The 19,334-nt window shown below is 37.4% G+C and overlaps 1 protein-coding gene and 1 long non-coding RNA gene across 4 annotated transcripts in view; one reads left to right on the top strand and one right to left on the bottom strand.

The window, feature by feature from the left end:
* Positions 1-5,025: 5,025 nt before the first annotated feature.
* LOC131439163 (uncharacterized) lies at positions 5,026-14,989 on the bottom strand. Of its 3 annotated transcripts, XM_058609860.1 has the most exons (5): positions 14,471-14,989; positions 9,335-9,491; positions 6,680-6,800; positions 6,416-6,622; positions 5,026-6,187 (listed from the first exon to the last, which is right to left on the bottom strand). In XM_058609860.1, exons 3-5 carry the CDS (start codon positions 6,775-6,777, stop codon positions 5,143-5,145), a joined length of 1,350 nt encoding a protein of 449 aa, XP_058465843.1. In that variant the 5' UTR covers positions 6,778-6,800; positions 9,335-9,491; positions 14,471-14,989; the 3' UTR covers positions 5,026-5,142. The 3 variants fall into 3 exon arrangements, with proteins under 3 accessions (XP_058465843.1, XP_058465842.1, XP_058465844.1); XM_058609859.1 differs by lacking the exon at positions 9,335-9,491 and having other exon boundaries at positions 14,471-14,987; XM_058609861.1 differs by lacking the exons at positions 9,335-9,491; positions 14,471-14,989 and adding an exon at positions 13,848-14,013.
* Positions 13,979-19,334, top strand: part of LOC131439165 (uncharacterized) — a 64,615-nt gene continuing 59,259 nt past the window's right edge. Inside the window, exon 1 of the long non-coding RNA XR_009231069.1 lies at positions 13,979-14,061. This is a non-coding gene — a long non-coding RNA (uncharacterized LOC131439165). The remainder of the gene's footprint in view (positions 14,062-19,334) is intronic.

Here is a 19,334-nt window from a genome sequence, read left to right as displayed (position 1 = left end):
GTTTATTGTCAAATCTTAAATTAGGTCAGCACTCATTATTTACAAATCAAGGTGAAACATTGTTTCAAAAAGCCTTGGTATTACATTCCTGTAGTGGAATTTGACCTTTTGTTTCAACAGACTTCGCAGCCGATTCAGAGTGTACAGAACCATTGCATGGCTAGTGCTACGGTTCTACTGACACTACAAATCCTTCCAGGTCGGGGCTCGAACATACGACAACTGGTTTGTAAGACCAGTGCCCTATGCATTGAACCGCCAACCCGGGACAAAAACATTGTTTTAGCTACATCTATTCTACCGTTTTTTCCATTTACGAAGCAGATACACTTTACAAATATGTTCAAAATTTGCACTCTTTTTCTTTTGTCCAAGCCTCTGAGAGTAGGTCTGACAAGATCTCCGAACGATAGGCGTCTCCATCCGTTTGTTATACCTGTTAACCTCTGCTGTAGGGCCGTCCAAGCCGGCGCAACACGAATACAGGTACTGAATTTGTGGCAGAAAGTCTCTTCCGTTTGATTTCCACAGTGTGTGCAGAATTCATCTGGAGTACGGTGCATAACGAACAATAGTTTGCGGTGTTCGGTCTTCTCGTTTACGAGGAGATACAGCTCCGATCGTTGCGATGACGAGAGCTGTTTCTGTGCTATGTTTCACCACGTGCGTGGTCAGTCGTTTGTTGGATTTTGCCGTTCCACCCTTGGTAGATCGGTTTGCTTCACAAAATGTCGTTGTATTAGATCGGCGGACGGGTTTTGTTGAAGTTGGTGGGGAATTTGGGATATATTTGAAAGGATTTGTTTGAGGTCAAGAAGATCTGCTGGAATTATTTGGCGGGGATTTTCGTGACGAATTAAGGATTTGTAGTAGGGCATGGAGTCGATCTCACGAAGATGCCGGTTAACTGCTAGCGATTTGCACTTCAGCCAGTTGTCAAAATGAACAATTGCTACAGTTGACAGAGTTAAACAGTGCATATATTTTCTGTTCTAGCTATTTAAACCTAGAGGACGGTTTCATATTTGAACACCTATTATTTGTACAAAAATAGTGTTCAAAAAGTTTTTGGAATTCAACAGGTTTTTTTAAAAATATATACGATGAAAAAAAATTTAATGGTTTTTAAAGAATTTGACAATTAACCAAAGAATAAATCTAGAAAACCCCATCCTTTTTTTGTCGTCATTTTTAAATTTTACCCTGCTATTGAAACCAAAATCGAAAGTTAATGTGATTAGTGTATTAGCGCGCATTTTCCATGACCGTTGACAAGTAAGCGGCGAAGGCGCCATACCGCGAATCATTCCTTTCGTCATAAGTTATGAAATAATTTTGGTTCGTAAATTTTTAAAATAATTTAAATTCAGTGAATTTATTTCAAAGAACCATCCCGATTTCCCACAACTCCCAAGACCATTAGTTCATAATTTACAGTTTTTGATTATAATGATTCGAAGAATGTTCATACCGAAACACATCTACCATTTTTAAAGCCTGTCTTGAGTCACTAAAAATGGTGTACAAAGTCTATTCGAACTCACCCGTCGACAATGATACAAGCTGCCCTATCTACAGAGTAGACAATGCTTCAAAGCTCGGACAATTTTTATTCACTAGCATAAAAAATAGTGTAGTTCGGGAGGGTTGAGTTAGTACTGTTTTGGTCATCAGCCTTGATGAAAATAAAGGCAATGAAATTCAAGGACGAGTGAGCTAAACGAAACACATTAATATAAAGGTCAAACCGCATTCAGCCGACATTTCCATCGCCGATCTTTTTTCGCTCTTCGATTATGACTGAGCTGCCGGCGTGCACATGTATAGGTACGCCGGACCCGACATAAAATCCATATCTTTGGCAACGATATTCCTCGCCGAGCTTTTCGCACCGTAGCAACTGTGTCGGGTCCGGCGTACCTATCCATGCGCACGCCCGTGCTCAGCCATAGCCGAAGAGAGAAAAAGTCAACGCCGGCGAGCTCGGATCGGCTGAATGCGGAGTACCCTTAAGACGATGTTTTGTATTATAGTTTTTGATCCAAACTCGATTATCGACATTCGTTCGTATTAGCTCAAAGAAGTATCAGGACAAAGTGCATAAAATTTATAGCATTATAGAAGCAATACAATCGAGCTATATACCGAAAACCACGTCGAAAAAGTTGTTCATCTGCGATCCAGTCGTGAAGTCATTTTATCACATCTTCATAGCTGCTGCTCAGTTGAAGTGCTACTCAGCAATTGCGTGAGGCATCGATGAAATCAAATGATAGCAGCGAGGGGCCGGGAAGTAACGTTTGCATTGAACAAGTGAACTTAAAATCTAATACAGATAATTACTTTTGATATATTTTCCATGGAGGGTAATTATTTAAGCTTACTTGCAAAAAAACTACGCTGTTGCGAGCGGCCTTCCGGCAGTTAACCGGAACATTAATCATGGCGCACGAAAACATACTGTAGGCAATTTTTCGTTTTATTTATTGTTGAGTAAATCTTACGCTTCAAGATTGGTCCAGAAATTCTCGCTCGGACACAGCTGAGGGACGTTGGGCGGGTTCGTCGACCTGGGTACCAAATCAATATTCAGCCGTTCCATCTCCTCCAACGATCGCTTAGAGTAGTGGACCGACGCCCGATCCGGCCAGAACACCGCGTCTTCTCCCTTATGGTATTTCTTGATGAACGACACAACATCCGGTAGACACCTTCTTGGGAAACTTACTGTGTGAAATTAACTTCACCTCGGAGCTTACTTCCTTCGTTAGGAAAATAAAATACGACGTGCCCTGCTAGTACACGAGTGTGAGTGTGTAAGTATACATACATACATATATAAGGTTCGTAAATGGAGGTTTGGGTGTAGAGACAAAGAGTTATAGATGGCAGAAGGGGCGTATCCGGCATCCATAAAGTACCGCACGATGTCCGCTTTCGACGCGGCGGAGTGCCGTCGTTGAATGCACACTCTTTTGAACGAAGTTGCTTCACTGTTTTCGCCATCACTGTTAGAGTTCGACTAATACAGCTGTCAAATTTTGTCTGTTGGCTCATGGGCTACTACCCAAACACAAGATACATTGACATTTTTTGTCAATTTTTATAAATGCAAACGATATTGCGTGTGGGGCAAAAGCTTTTATTTGAGTTCCGATATGATGTTTTCGACAGTTTCCCAAATGACTTTGTCGTGTCTTGTGGAGGCTATAAAGCAAGACACGTTTTTTTAACCATCAAATGCACAGCATCGTTTTCTTTTAGAAACGATTAGATTTTGCAGTTAATGTCGTTGGTGACCAGGGGCAACCCACGATTCTCTGTGCTTGGGATTCTCAAAATATATCCTTTTTTCTCATCTTCCGTCACTATCCGATGCAGAAAACCGATTTGTTATACATGAAAGTCAAATCACCGCTCACACTGTTCATGCTCTCTATCATCCAGCTCATGAGGAAACCATTTAACCATCTTCTGAATTTTTTTGAAAGTCTCTCAACCATTTCTGATCGTCAATACGTAATGACGATCAGAAATGGTTGAGAGACTTTTTTTTATCTTTTCAGTCATTTGTCTTTGCCTTTCTCATATATAAAGGCTATCAATCGCTGTGAAAACTAACTTTTGAAAACGAGGCTGAACCGATTTTCACAAACTCAGTTTCAAATGAAAGGTCTTATGGTCTTATAGATTGCTAATGAATTTTATGCCGATCCGACTTCCGGTTCCGGAATTACAGATATAAAAGCAAAGCCTTGATATTACATTCCTGTAGTGGACTTCGCAGCCGATTCAGAGTGTACAGAACCAGTGCATGGCTGGTGCTACGATTCTACTGACACTACGAATCCTTCCAGGTCGGGGCTCGAACATACGACAGATATGCACAACATAAATGAAAATTTTGTCACTCACTTTTCTCTGAGATGGCTGAACCGATTTTCACAAACGGAAGATCTCATGGTCCCATAGCTAACTATTGAATTTTATCTTTACCCGACTTGCGGTAAAACCGATTTCCACAAATCATGTATCAAATTAAAGCTCTCATTGTCTTAAAAGATACTGTCATGCAAAATAATACATAACCGGTATGCATCGGTATGTGCTGATACGGAAGAAGAAAAAACCACCGCCTAACACATAGTGTGCATTGTTCAATTTTGTATAGCGTGAAGCATTTAAATTTATACTAACTATTTACAAGTTGAAAAGGTTATGGTAGTTTATACCCAAGAAAAGTTTTTGATTCATTTAAGTTAGAAAAAAATATCTTGACAGAACTTCTTCAAAATATAAGTATTATGAGAAAGGCATAATTACACCACTAGGTGGATGAAAAAACTCGTTGGGGTTCGAATACTCGACATCGAGAATATAACAATTTTAAGTTTGGGTATTGTCTTCGTTCAACAGCCCTTGCAATTCATTGTCTTCAACACTGAAATCCCAATTTTTAAATAATTCAAACCAATGTTAACAAATCGCGACCAATAGGGTGGGCTTACCGTAAGCTACAACCAGATTTCGATGGGATTAAACAGCATTTTTTTTGTACAACAAAGTAATGATTCAACAATTCCCGAAAATGCAGTGATGGTTATTTGGAACGTGATGTTGCAGCAAAAATAATGACGCAACAGTTTCAACGGTGAACTAATTCCTGTTTGCAGAGACATCTCTTAAAAAAACCAGCATTATTAACTAGCACACTTGGTACTAGAGTTTCAAGCATTAAAAATTCTAGCATTATATTGTACATATTTTTATAGATTGGGTTTCCGTCTACGAGATTATATCGATTATTATGTAAATGGAAGTGACAAAGCCAAACAATGAGTATTTCATTTTGTAACATTTACAAGGACCTTAGTAACATTTGCAAAAGCCATGCCGTGTTCGGCAGGTTGTTTATAGAATTGACTAGTGTTTAGATACCGTACAGGCTCATCATCAAGACTTTTATTGTAAGATCAAATAATTAAACAAATCAAACAAATAAATGTTTTTAAATAATAAGATACCTTAAAATCTATTATTTTTTTATTATTGCTTTCCATCACAATTATGTTGCTTTTACAAGTTATTTCATCACAATTAAGGCTAAATATCCGTAATCAAAATTATTTGTACTTTTAATTCCTAATATTTTTCATGTGCCTTCTTCATACGATATATCATCAGACTTAGTATAGTTTCATTGATAAAGTTCCCTATTCTTGAGTAACAATTTTCAGACAACCTACACATGAGTTTCAAATAACCCAAGTCCCGATTTGATAACACCTTCAATTTGGAATCATTTAGGTAATCTTTCCAGGCGTTTTCGTTCTCTACTTTCTTCATTGTCAATTGTTCGTTGCCTTTTAGCTTCAAAATATTACTTAAAACTTGCAGCTTTGCCATATCATCATCATACAGTTTTTTTGTTTTGATTTGCTCGTTGTGGTTCTGCTTCAAAATGTTACCATCTAAAGAAATCTTGTGCTTTAGCATATCATCTTCATATAGTTTGCTGTAAACGCCGCTGACAGTGCTTTTTTCTAAAGTCTTCGGATTATCTTCACATATTTCGGACATTTCCTCCACGTCGAATAACATTATTCGTTCGTCAAAGATAGCGCAGCCTAAGAATTGGTATCCGTCCTCACCTAGGTACCTCTGATACATTGAGTTCAGCTCATCATTGTTGTAGATTTTACGACAAATCGTTTCCTTTTCCATGTCCACCATGTACTGATATCCTGGAATGCCAGCGACTCGTCTCACAAACCACATCATGCTCTCATATGAGTTAAATGGTACAAAGTCACTCAATCCCTTAACTATGGCTGTAACCATTGTTTTAAATAAAGGTGTTTCGAACTGTAACAATGGCATAAAAACATATCTAATACACATCTGGCAAATCATTTCCACTACTGCCAATTTTGGAAGACAAATGTTGTATTGATCTTCAACTCCTAGCATGGCTCCAATAACAGCCCAGAAGTGCACCAACGCATCACGATCCTCATCGTTATCATACCGAATTCCAAGTAAATGTGGGCGAATCAGTGCATATCCCATGAAACCGAATGTAGTGAAGGCTATTTCCATCTGTGAGATAAAACCAGTTCCATTCTGCTCTGACTTTTTCGAAGCGTACAAATGCATTTTTCGGACCCGGTTCAACGATATCCAGGATCTGAAATTATCGAACAATATCGATTACTTTCACATTTTTGTCTATATTCCAATGCAATGAATTTGTTGAATGCGAGGCCTTATATTTAAGAATTTCGCTTCGATTTTCATATCAGTTGATACAAGGAACAAATATTATAGATCTAACTCTAACTATTCATCATATAGATAGGATAAATGGAAGAACTGTAATGTATAATATAATAAAATAAAATATAATACAGCTTACTTGGAACCTGGAGATAAATCCATCTCATACCATGACAGCATGTGCACAAGAGTGGATAGATACCGTTTACGCGCCGTCTCCGGTGTGCTTGATCTACCGGTGTTGTGTAATATAATCAATCCTTTGGGTTCACAAAGCAACGTAACCAAACCGCAAAAGTTAGACTGCATCATACCGAAACGGTTGTCGAAAAAATATTTCTGGCCCCTGCAAAATTCGGTTGTTATAAGATTGAAAACCAACAGTAACTAGACACTAATTTACCTTTTGAACTTGGCATCGTCGTACCACTGGGGTAGCTTGAGTTCCAATTCATCACCACTACCGACGTCGCACGGTTTTGTTCCAGCTTCGATTAGCATCTTCGTGAACAGTGATTTGGCAGCTAAAAACAGTTTGAAAGTAGGTCAACATTTTGTATCACACTCTTAGAAAAAATGTAATTTACGCTTGACGTAAATTCAAGCATGTCCTTATTTTCTACCGTAATGGCTCAATATTACATCTAAACATCTTTACATGAGCTTTACATGGTTAAAAAATTTGATTCTACTATTTTTCAACGCCTCAATCTGGAAAATTAAACGTTGAAAAAATAATTATCACTGGAATTTAGTGCATAAATCGTTAGTGTCACTTATAATGTAAGATTACCATCGAATAGTTTCTACGTCTCTCAAATTCAAAAATAATAACAACATGGGTTCAGAACATGTTAATCAATTTCCATGCTTATGTAAATATGTTTTTAATTACTTGAAAACCCTATAAAACCCGTAAAACCCTTCATTGTATACGTGCCTGGACGCTTTTCGTTTTATTGAACTATTAAATGTGAAGCAGAAGCTAAGCCAAGGCTGTTTGTGGTAATGTTATTTAGAACATTGCAGTAGATACCTACACACACTCACACACTTTTGATCGTACTTTTCCAATTTCCAACCACTGTGCGATGGATGTATCTTTGTGAGGTGTATCTTTGACATCGAAAATTTCTGAACGAAACAAGACAGTAAAACGTAAGAGATGTTAGGATAGTTCTGAAGATTTAAAAACATTTGTGAGTTGTCACGGATACTAAAGTTTGAAACTTTTACCACATTTTTAACCCCAGTTTGTGGTTTATTATTTAAAAACCGAACGATGGATCCAGATAAATTATTATAACAGTTATCTTCTTATAGCCTTTCACTTGAATAAAAGGTACAAAATAATTATTCAATCGTCTCCGAAAAAATAAAATGCACACATACCGGCGAACGACCGCAACTAGGTTAAAGCCGGGTATAAATAAACGATATAAAAAATGCACACATTTTTTCATACACACAAAAATTTTCCGTTCTCAGCGATATGGTTCGAGTGATTTAAGATGATAGGCTTATGGGCCGCGGAATAAAATCTTTTTCCACAGGGATTGCATGGCCTTTTTGTATAAGTAAGGAAAATTCTTGCCTAGCATAAGTAAGGAAAATTCCTACCTACGGAATACACCACCAAAACTGTATATATTTTATCATTGTTGTTTCTATTATTATTCAATACAAAAAACTAGAGTCTATTATTTTCAATGTTACCATAATAAAATTATTTTAGTCGTAACCATATTCGGTAGTCTAATCATAAGGCAAAACTTGTATTTACTTGTATAAAACACATTTCGATATCACGCAAGAAGTTCTAACATGTAAATCTTGCACACAATAATTGCATTGAAGTGTGATCGCGTTACATGGATTCTGTAGTCTATATTGTTTGCAATTTCCTTGCGATTTTCAATTTTCCCATGAACTTATACTACGAATAAATATACAAATAAACAAATCAACATCATATCGGTTGACTTCAATTAGAACTATGCAATATAGTATATTATAGGTCACATAAACTCGGAAATCAGATGTTACAATGAGTAGAGTTAATGTGATCTCATGTATCAGAGCGGAAGTCGTCGAATGCAACAGCTTTATTGCACATGCAAACCGTAGTCGTTCGGTCAAGTTCAAGATCTATTCTAACTCTACCGGATTGCGGTTAACCTGCAACAGTGCAGTTGAACCGGTATTCAATCGACTGCAACGACACACCACACGAGCAAATTATTTCACTTGAATGATATGGACAAGCCTTGGGAAAAATGAGTATTGTATTGTGCTTAGCCTAACACGTCGTGGTTTGTTCTTTTTTTTTATTATCGAGTAGAAGTGCAGTTTACGGTTGTTTATGTTCATTGCATTATCGCCGCATACGTGTTCATCCAAGCAAAACTAAGTCAAAAGCGAAAACCAAAAATTAGCAATTGAATTAGCTTCTGTGCAACTAACACAAAAAAAAACAGATATTCTAATATTTGAATTCATTTCGGATGTACAAAGATCAAAGGGCATAACGGCAAATGCCTGTTGTTGTTCACATTTTCTTTTGTTTATCAAGGAGCCATTTGAGCGCTCTCTGTATTAGTTAGTTAGTTAGTATGTAAGTTACTTTTCCCTATTACACATCACAAGTAGGTTTACATTTTCCCTACACAAAAATCACAAAATTGCGACAACAAATTATGTCATTTTTGTGTTGTTTTGTGTAAATTATAAGCAATTCGATAATTTTATACACAGTTTCAAGTATTAATCGTAAACCAATGGTTCTGGCTTGAAAGTTATTCGTGGAAGAGAACGTAAACAAGGAGAAGCTGTCGTTGGCCCTCGAACGTGGTACATTTCATTTATTATTTCGTAAGAATTGCTGCTCAATATTTTGTAGAAGACGATTTCAACCATAACAAATGGTAATGAGAGCATAACACTTCGAATTAATGAAAGGGTAAGTAGAAACACATCACGAACAAGTCATCCAAAAGGAAAAAGAACTGCGGAACATAGTCATCTGAAAAACTTTAGCGAGAACGTGAATGTGACTGACCTCCTCTCCACGTGGTAGCTGACTTGTTATTTCACTTTGCAGTCTCTACAAACATGATGAGTCAGCGTGATGATGTATGTACATCAAAACTATACCTGATATGAATTGGTGTACTTTCGATTGTTTCGGTGATATTATCAAACATTCCGCGGATTATCTATAGTACAAAAAGGAAGATATAGCATTTGAATTACTACTGAATTATGTAAAAATTAGGTAGACAAATCAAAATATCAATAAATCAAACGACAACAGCAATGATATTGAAGTCTCATAGCAAATTTATGGAAGATATATAGGTAATTTTTTTCTGTATCTATATTCTCAATTTGCACAGTTCGCTTTTTACGTTCTCTTTGCCATCCCTCCTACAGTGATTACGTAATCATACATGAAACTAATGTATTAAAAATTGTTTTCGATTAGATGATCTTGCATATGTTGCCCCTTTGGACCTTTTCGCAGTATATAATAATCTAGAAATTTGCAGAAAAATCTTTGCAATAAAGAGACGATATTGCGCACAGCGAGCAATTCTCAACTATCCGAGAGGCATATCAACACTTCAGTTACATTTCGAACCTATCCAATATATATGTTTTGTAGCAGAGATCCTACAGCTGTCTAGGTCTCTATAACATCAAGACATTGAATTCATTTTTATCAAGTCGCTTTTATCGTGTGCGACATCACCGTTGAATCGAATTGTAAGCACAAGCATAACGATAGTTCTGTTCGTAAGTATAATTAATTGTGAAGTGTTCCTAGATAAAGTAAAGGAAAATGGAGTAAAATGAACTCCTATAATATAACGCACTTTTTGGGTTTCTTAATAATTACAATTAAATTTAATGGAATTTCAATAAAATTGAAACTTCATCTTTGCAAGAAATTAACAATAAATAATGACATTATGTGAAATTTTTAGTATTTCTCTAACTGAAAATTTTTGAGGCATGAAAAGCATATTTTGTTATTTGACTAGTAAGCTTGTGCAATAACTCTTTGTTACTTATTATTCCTTTATTTATTTTGGATTATTTTTCATAGTTATCTTTACATTGGAGGTTGCAAAAATATTAAACCTGAGTACAATCTCTTATCGGGTAGATTTCATGCATTTAGAACAATTTGACACCGCAGTACAGGATTCGAGGCCACATTCCTCGGATGCGCCACATTACTCGGATGCGTCACACGAACACTAAGTCGTATTGTACCTGATTCGTCCACCTTTACTCACTGCACTACACGCCGAATACTCTGCGAAAGTTCTGCTAATCCATAATTTTTTATTGCTCTGCGGAGCCAATACTATCGTAGACCACCTTAAAAAAAAGAGGTGATGTGTTGAGACCTGATATTTGCCGTACGGTTAATATCTGGTTCGTTGTCGAGCGGCCGTCACTGACAGTGACCCACGCTTAGACCCATTGCTTAGTTCTGCAACTTTCATTTACACAATAATAGATATAATCTTGTAGACGGTAGCACAAACTACGGAATTGTATACAATATGCTTGAATTCCATGTTTGAAAATCGAGTATTGAGCACAAGATTTTGTAACATTCGAAAGGGCCAACAACACAATATGCTCTAATCACATGCTAGTACCGATATAAGATATAACTTTGTCGCCTTTTATTGTAGATGGGGCATATATCCTTTTCCTTCAACTACACCGGTAGCTTTTTTGTTTCCCAAATTTTTACTATCAGTCTGAGCAGACAAACTGCCCGCTTTCCCACATCTATCATGATGAGTTCAGCTCCGTTATCTCCTTATATTGGATGGCATCACCTACTACTTTCAATATGGGGTCTGGTTGGTTCCTCTGTCGCTCTTCGCTGCGTCGTTAATGGCTAATCTGAATGTACCGGGTACGCCATCCAGATAGGACCTATTTAAATGTTTAATAATTCTCCCATATTTCAGCCGATTTTAGAAAATGAACAAGATTTATTTAGAGTATACAATGCCATTTATTGATAATTCATTCAAGATAACCATCTACATTAGATACATTTTGCATTGTATTTGATAAGATTTCGGTTATAACAGCAGTAATTTTCGCTGACCATGAAAATAATGTCAAGGACTGACGCATCCGAATCTGTCTGATTTGTCAAAATCGGTTGAAAAAAGGCGGAGTTATTCAACATTTCAAAAGGTCTTGTGTATATCACAGAGAACCGACATCCAAGTCGAGATTTCAATGTGTGTAAAAAATTTAACGGTTGTTTGGTAAAGGGATCACCAAGTATCAATTTGCCTATAGAGGCGCTTCAAGCAGTCCAGCAGCCACTTATGGGCTCTTTCGTTCGATCTTTTATACAATGGTAATTCATGCATGCAAAGTGGTACGCAGCGCCGATTTTTAACGGATTTTCACTTGTATTCTTTCACAGCTTTTTTGAAAAAGTTCGTACTATCTGCAATGTGTGTTCTCTGTGTGTGCGTTCCAGTAATTCTCGAGGTGAATACCATCGTTTGTTTTCGAAGACTTGAACTCTCATGAGCTTCCACTTTAGATTTGAAAACAACGGTGATGACCGCGGGTAACCTTCGATGACCTTCGGCTTATCAGTGCATTAGCAGATTGTGTTGGTGAGACATCAGGAGGGCAGTTAATTCATCATGAGCAAATTTATTGCTCGAGTTGTAAAATCATATTCTAGTGTTTCATTGGCCATTTTTCAGCAAAACTAGAAATTGAGAAAATGCCAATAAATTGTTCTGTCATTCCTATTTTGTACTCCGATCGATATGCAGAATGCACAATTTGGTATTCGATCAAAATGATCCAAATTTGAAAGAAATACAGAATCGGGGTGTGTACTTTAAGGGGAGCACTGATAGAAATAACAACAAATGTTGGTTTCAATAACAAACAGATTTTTTTCTCTCGAGCCAGTAAGATTTTCTGACCTTAAGGGCGGGTTGAGAATCGAACTCACGTGGGCTGCGTGAAAGGTATTAACTTACCCATTACGCTATACCAGTTCCCCGAAAATGATTGAAGATTCGGATTTTCCTTATTTAATTTTTTTCTGATTGTGTAGTAAGTTTTGAAAATGCAATCAATTTTGTTCAGTGTATATTTTGTTAGATAAATCCAATCTCTCAATATTTGTGCAAGTAACAGTTTTATTGTTACAATAATTTAAAGAACGTGTATGCAATAAATTCATATAAGTATGCAATACTGAAGAAATATACAAAGTTTAATTCCAACCGAAAACCCGGTGAACGACCACAACTAGGTTAAAGCCAGGTATAAATAAACGATATAAATTTAAGAAATCCGATCGAAGAAATTCGATACTGGTTTTGCCACCCGTTTGCTGTTTAGTTCTGGAGTTACTCTATGACCTGAAAAATATTTATCTTTCCATTGCCTTTCAACAGTGATCGTATTATTTATTGTTATTTGCGGTAACGATTAAGCAACAGCAAGGCATAAACAATAATTACACAAATATGACCAGTCAAACATCATTTGTCAAGTCATGTCCAGAGATCTAAACGCCACATTAGTCAATTTGTTTTTGATCAGTCTAGCGATAATAAGTTTGCAGCCGACTTTGGCAATTAATAAACCAGGATATACGATTCCTAAACATGAAATCTAAATAATTAGCATTCATTTTTTTATACAACTGCATTTATTTCCTAATAATAATTGATTCAAAGATAAATTCACATTTTGAGAACAGGATAACAAATGTATTATAATTTATATACAAGGAATATGACAATTCTCATATTTACAAGAAAAAAAAACTATTTCGATTTTCCTAGACAACAGCTACTTGATACAGGGTTGATGAATTTTTTCAAGTTAACAACAATCATGTGCACGGTAATATGAATTACTCGGAAGCTTGTTGAATAACTGAACGTGCCTCAGTAGTAGAACCAGATTAACACCAATTACTACGTGTTCGCAAATAATTAATTCAAACGGGAGAGATTCACTAACGATCGGTGTACGCTAGAGTTGCAAGTTACGGATATGCATAAATCTGAATAACTTTTATCTAAACCTCGATCACCTTCACTGACCAAGCAATCACATCTTCCGTGGTCTAGTTGGTGACATTATTTTATCCTATATTATTTATTTAGTCATACAATCCAACAGTTATGCTTCTAGAGTAATATACCACTTCTGGCGAAACTCTCAACTAATGACCAAGTATTTCGAAAGAAATTTTTTTTCTGTACTTTGGCGACTCGACGTTGCCACACATCGAGATTTTCGCTTGTAGTTCAATGAAAAAAAAGTCAATTGGACTATAAATGAAAATTAACTGGCAAATAGCCTAAGCTACTGTGCTAGCAATCGGCGTCATTTCAAGTAAGATGACACCAACCAGAAGGCTCATTTAAAATAAAAGCTTAAATTTCCTAGCAGGCTAACGTTTATTTATTTTGGCATCTCTTACTAGCGAATTAAATAACTCTGAGTTATTCCAACCCAACAATTAAAAGCAATTATTCAACCCATACCTGTGACTATATGTTACACATGCAGGTACATGTGCGAGTCTTGACACAAATCTGACAAAAGCTTACACGTCAAAACTACAAAACAACACTACTTAGTTTATAACAAATGTTCTTCACTATAACAGGCAGCAATTTGTTTTCGATGTGGAGGTAGATCTACTTTTTCGACAGAACTAACAAAACAAAAGTGTAAACTGATGAATCAATCATAGTTGTAAGTATTTATGCTAGACACAGCAATTAAATGATCTTTAGTGAAAAATAGCTATGAAATATGTCCATTGTCTCGAATGTTATGAGAATAAGTCTCACGCTCTTCTCGATACCTTTTCATGTAGAATGTGCAAATCATAGTATAGAAACATAGGATTACCTAAACTAACAGATAAGTGGAAAATATTATAATAAGAATTTAAAGTAATAATGGGTCACAGTTATATAAATTAATTGTAAATCTCTATTTGCCAAGAAAAAGGCGGTAAGATCTACTGTTCAGTGCGCAAAATCCAAAACTTGTTTTCATATTTTTAGCACTGCGTACAATGACGTTTTAAACGATATTCGTAAATTTCCTTTGTAATTTTTCAACTTCAAATTGAGTAAATTCCTTAAAATTTCAATACCTTTCTCCACTTCCGTCAGTTGAATTGCTTCCATTGTTTTTTGATTATCCAGGAAATACACAGCACCAGAATTTTATTAACTTCAGCTACTTTGTTTCCTGACCTTGTCACTATCAGCTGTTTTTGCTTTTCTATTTTCACGGAATTCTAAACAATCCTCTTGGCGGGAACAACCCCGCAAGACCGTTAGTATTTGTCAATGATCACTGAAAGAATAAGTCCAAACTGTGCCGTGCTTTCGTCTGTAACGAGCAGCACTATTTACCCCGTTTCGATAAGCACATCCGTCGCAATCGCAACGCGAATTCATTCTGAGTCACGGGTAGAACGTTCTGAAAACGAAAGCGATAAATGAACCGGCTGCTCCAGGCGAGAATAAAAAGTAAACACAAGTGAAAAACAATCGTCTGCGTCGTACTTCTAATGCGAAACTTCTCGCAGACATATCAACAACAAATATGTCTAGTCATCAATTAAAAAATTCTACATGCAAAATAATTGGGCAGACTGTTTTTACGCTTTCGTGCTGAGAGCTTATCTCTAGTGAAATGCTAAGCTGCATAACGAAGCGCGAAAAGAAAATAAAAACTTGGTGCTCGCGGTACAAGTGTCGTAAAAAATGTAGTACTAATTTTAGCATCGTATAACACTACTGCATTATTCACCTACTACGCAAGTTAGCCGAAAAGAATTCGAACAAACCGTTACAATGTATATAAATAAAACTTGTCTAGTATTATAGACGGTGAAAGAAGGTCCTCTTTTCACATTTTCCTTTTACGTTTTTCCTTTTTCATTCTGCCTTTTTTCCCTTTTTACATGTTGCTCAACATGTTGAAATCATGTCATTTAACACGAATCACTCTGGACTAACTCAGATAAATAAACTCATCTAATCCGAAATAATCTCACTTAGTCCCGCACGGTCCCTATGAAACTTTGTTAATCCCTGTTTAACTTTTCAAAGCTTGCTAATCCTGCGCAATCCCTCCTAACAGGGCCGGTGAAAGAGGTGGGTACGGTGGGTAGTACTACCCACCCGAAAATTTCAAAGGTGGGTAATTACCCATCTGAAAAATAATAGTAATATTAGTATCATTTATAACAATAAAAATAGTTTTATTGTAACTGAGAATAATAAATAAAATCAGAATTATAAAATGCTAGTACTCAAGGTAGAGCAAGGATATGAAAATATACAACAAAAATGGTGAGGCGTGACAATGGTCATTTGAGCAAGCAGAAATCTTTTAGTGACTTAACTTTTACCTTCAACCAAAGGGGTCGAGTATAAGCATCTCATTCATGCAAATCACTCGAGTCTGTGGTATGCCGGAAAGTACCGAAAAAGATCTTTTACCATTTACGAACCGGTAAAAGAAAACTTATGAGAAATTGTCAGTTTCTACTTGCGACAGCATTCTTGTACACACTGAGTTCTTCACTGTATGGACTCGGTGTTGGTTGCAGATTAGTATATGCCGATGATTTGAAATTGTATCTTGAAGTTCGTTCTATCGACGACTGCATCCGGCTTCAAAATCTTCTTGATACATTCGTCGCCTGGTGTCATAGAAACTGGCTTATTGTCAGCATTGCAAAATGCCAGGTCATAACGTTCCACCGAATACTGAATCCAATTTGATTCGACTATGAAATTGATGGACAGTTGATCATGTTAATGATCTTGGTGTTTTATTAGATGCTAAGCTTACCTTCAATCTACATCGTTCATCTATAATTTCAAAGGCAACACGGCAATTAGGTTTCATTGCGAAGATCGGGCGGGACGTCAAAGATCCGCATTGCTTGAAAGCGTTATATTGTTCCTTGGTTCGTCCTATACTGGAAAATGCTAGCCTAATTTGGAATCCGCATCAGCTTGTTTGGAACTTACGGATTGAACGCGTACAGAAAAGAATTGTTCGTCTTGCTCTAAGAAACCTTCCTTGGAGGAATCCGCTTGAGCTCCCACCGTATCCCGATCGCTGTCGACTGATCGGGCTCGACTCATTAGAAAGACGCAGAAAAATTCAGCAAGCTGTTTTCGTGGCAAAACTGATTAACGGTGATATCGACTCTTCGAAGATTCTGTCTCTACTTGATTTCCGTGCTTCACAACGATCGCTGCGCTCCACCAGTTTACTGCAGCCGAGATTTCATCGAACGACGTTCGGGTATTACGAACCGATAACATCTTGTTTGAAGACGTTTGGCACTGTTGAACATCTTTTCGATTTTGGTGAACCAAGTCACAAATTTTCGCAGAAAATACTACGTTCTACAATTTTATGACTTCACTGATACATATTCATTAAGACAATTTTATTGTCAGATGAATTTCATAATTATAAATAAATTAATAAATAAATGAATATTTTTTTCAATCTCTATACAGCTAGTTGAACATCAGAATGAAAGGTTTGTTCGAACTATTGCTTATGCCCCCAGAGTCACAGCGTACTGGCTGTTTAGCCTAGGTTGTAAGCGGTATTCAGTAGCGCTTCACTCACCGCTACATGATGGAAACCAATCATGCTATTTTTACTTTTACACTATTAGAGATAGTGAAGAATTAATTGTGTACGAGAATGCAGTCGCAAGTAGAAAGTAACAACTTCTGATAACTTTTCTTTTGTCGGTTCGGATAGTAAGTGGTAAAAGACCTTTATCGGTACTTTCCGGCATACCAGAGACTTGAGTGATTTGCATTGATGAGATGCTTAAAATCAACTCTTGCTAAAATCAACCTTGTCACATCTCACCTTTCCATTCTTTTTCTTCACATAAATGTAATCACTCAAAATTTTTTGAGATTCGTGCCGTGAATATCGGATCGATCGGACGTAAATTCCGCTTTCTCCAATCGTGTATTGAGTTGATTTATTCCGTTATCAAGGTCATTCCATATTCAATTGTGCCTGCATTGGTGCGGTCGAGTGATAGTTCTAATTAATCCGTTCTCAAGGCCGACTGTGAGCTTGTGTAAAGGAGCACTGCGTGTGGTACCGTTAGCCAGCGCCAGCGCTAACATATACATTAGAAACAGTGATAAATATATATAGTGATAAAAAGAGAAACGTTTCATTGGACAGTGTAGTTAGAGACTGAAAAAGGTGCTTTTTCCTAAAAGAGGTTTTTTGCACTCTACTGGAAGGAATATTTACCGATTGCCTCGGACCGGGTCTTGGCAGCCGTTCACCGTTTTGGAGCTCAAGCTAAGTAAAACTTTCTTTTCACTGTTGCTTAATACCACTTTATTTGCACCCCGATTTTGACCGCACGGACACAGATCCGTGATATGACAAGCAATATAGAATTGCCTGACCTTCCCCCAGATGATCGAATGGATGCTTCTGATGACAATAAAGCTCGCATTAGAAGCTATCCCGATAGGCTTGAACTCCCGGCCGGACCGTATGCGGTTTTCATCCGGACCAAAGCCAATGGTAAAAAATTGAACCTTCTCAGACTTTCAAAAGACTTGACCTCGCGATACAATACTGCACAAAAAATTGAAAAAGTACGCCCGGACAAGCTTAGGGTCTTGTTAGCCAGTGCAAAACAGGCTAATGAGATCGTTCAAAGTGAGCGTTTCACGCGGGAGTATCGCGTATACGTACCAGCTCGCGAAGTCGAGATAGACGGCGTGATCACCGATCCGAGTCTGACTTGCGAGGACGTTCTTAAGCATGGGGCAGGCGGTTTCAAAAACCCCCTACTCAAGAACGTTAAGATACTGGACTACAAGCAATTGCGTTCAGTATCGACCGCTGAGGATGGGACTAAGTCCTATATCCTATCGGACTCGTATCGGGTGACTTTCAATGGCTCGGCTTTGCCTAATTACGTCCTCCTGAACCGAGTTCGTTTACCTGTTCGCCTTTTTGCGCCGCGGGTCATGAACTGCACCAATTGCAAACAATTGGGACATACAGCATCCCATTGTTGCAATAAATCCCGGTTTATAAAGTGTGGAGGGAGTCAGGCGGATAACTCCTGCAGTGGAGACAATGAAAAGTGTCTCTACTGTAAGGAGGGGCCGCACGACCTCTCTGATTGTCCCGTGTACAAATTGCGTAAGGATAAAATGAAGCGTTCACTCAAGCAACATTCCAAACGCTCATTTGCGGAAATGTTGAAATGTGCTACGCCACCTACCGAAAATCCTTACGCTTACTTGTCAACTGATGAGAGCGAATATGATGACCCCCTCGAAGGTACATCTTCGGCTGTCCCTCATAGCTCATCAATTAGAAAGAGAAGAAATAAATCTTCTCAAAAGCTCCCTAGTAAGGGTTCGAAGATGTCCTCTGATGGGTCTCGAAAAATTACAACAACTGGTAGTGATGGCAAAAAACCAGACAAAATAGCTCCAGGCTTTGGAAAATTAAATTCCGAGCAAGAATTTCCATCACTTCCTGGGACTTCAAAACCCCCGAAAGTCCCTAAAGATCAGTCAGAAAATTGACCAAATACTGGGTTTGTTAAATTATCTGATATTGTGGACTGGATCATGTCTACTTTCAATATTTCTGAACCTCTTAAAAGCCTGATAATGGCTTTTATTCCTACAGTTAAAACATTCTTGAAGCAGTTGACTTCTTTCAGCGATCGTATCCTTCGATGGGTAAGTCACCCACCGAGGTCACGGATACAATCACTGTTATACAGTGGAATTGTAGAAGTATCATCCCAAAAATAGATCCTTTCAATTTTCTAGTAAATAATCTGAAATGTGACGCATTCGCATTGTGCGAAACTTGGCTAACTTCTGAAATACCTTAAACTTCCACGATTTTAACATTATTCGTCTGGATCGAGATGATCCCTATGGAGGAGTACTTTTGGGGATCAAAAAGTG

Source organism: Malaya genurostris, chromosome 3 (genome assembly GCF_030247185.1).
Source record: "Malaya genurostris strain Urasoe2022 chromosome 3, Malgen_1.1, whole genome shotgun sequence".
NCBI lineage: Eukaryota > Metazoa > Arthropoda > Insecta > Diptera > Culicidae > Malaya > Malaya genurostris.
The sequence above is the reverse complement of the archived record's forward strand: the minus strand, read 5'-3'. Positions and strand labels throughout refer to the sequence as shown.

Coding starts and splice junctions, on each gene's coding strand:
- LOC131439163 (XM_058609859.1), bottom strand. CDS start 14,504: ATGGAAGCAATTCAACTGACGGAAGTGGAGAAAG. Junction 6,801..14,470: donor ACTGACGGAAGTGGAGAAAG/GTATTGAAATTT, acceptor AACTGTTTTTAG/CTGCCAAATCACTGTTCACG. Junction 6,188..6,415: donor GATTTATCTCCAGGTTCCAA/GTAAGCTGTATT, acceptor CGATAATTTCAG/ATCCTGGATATCGTTGAACC.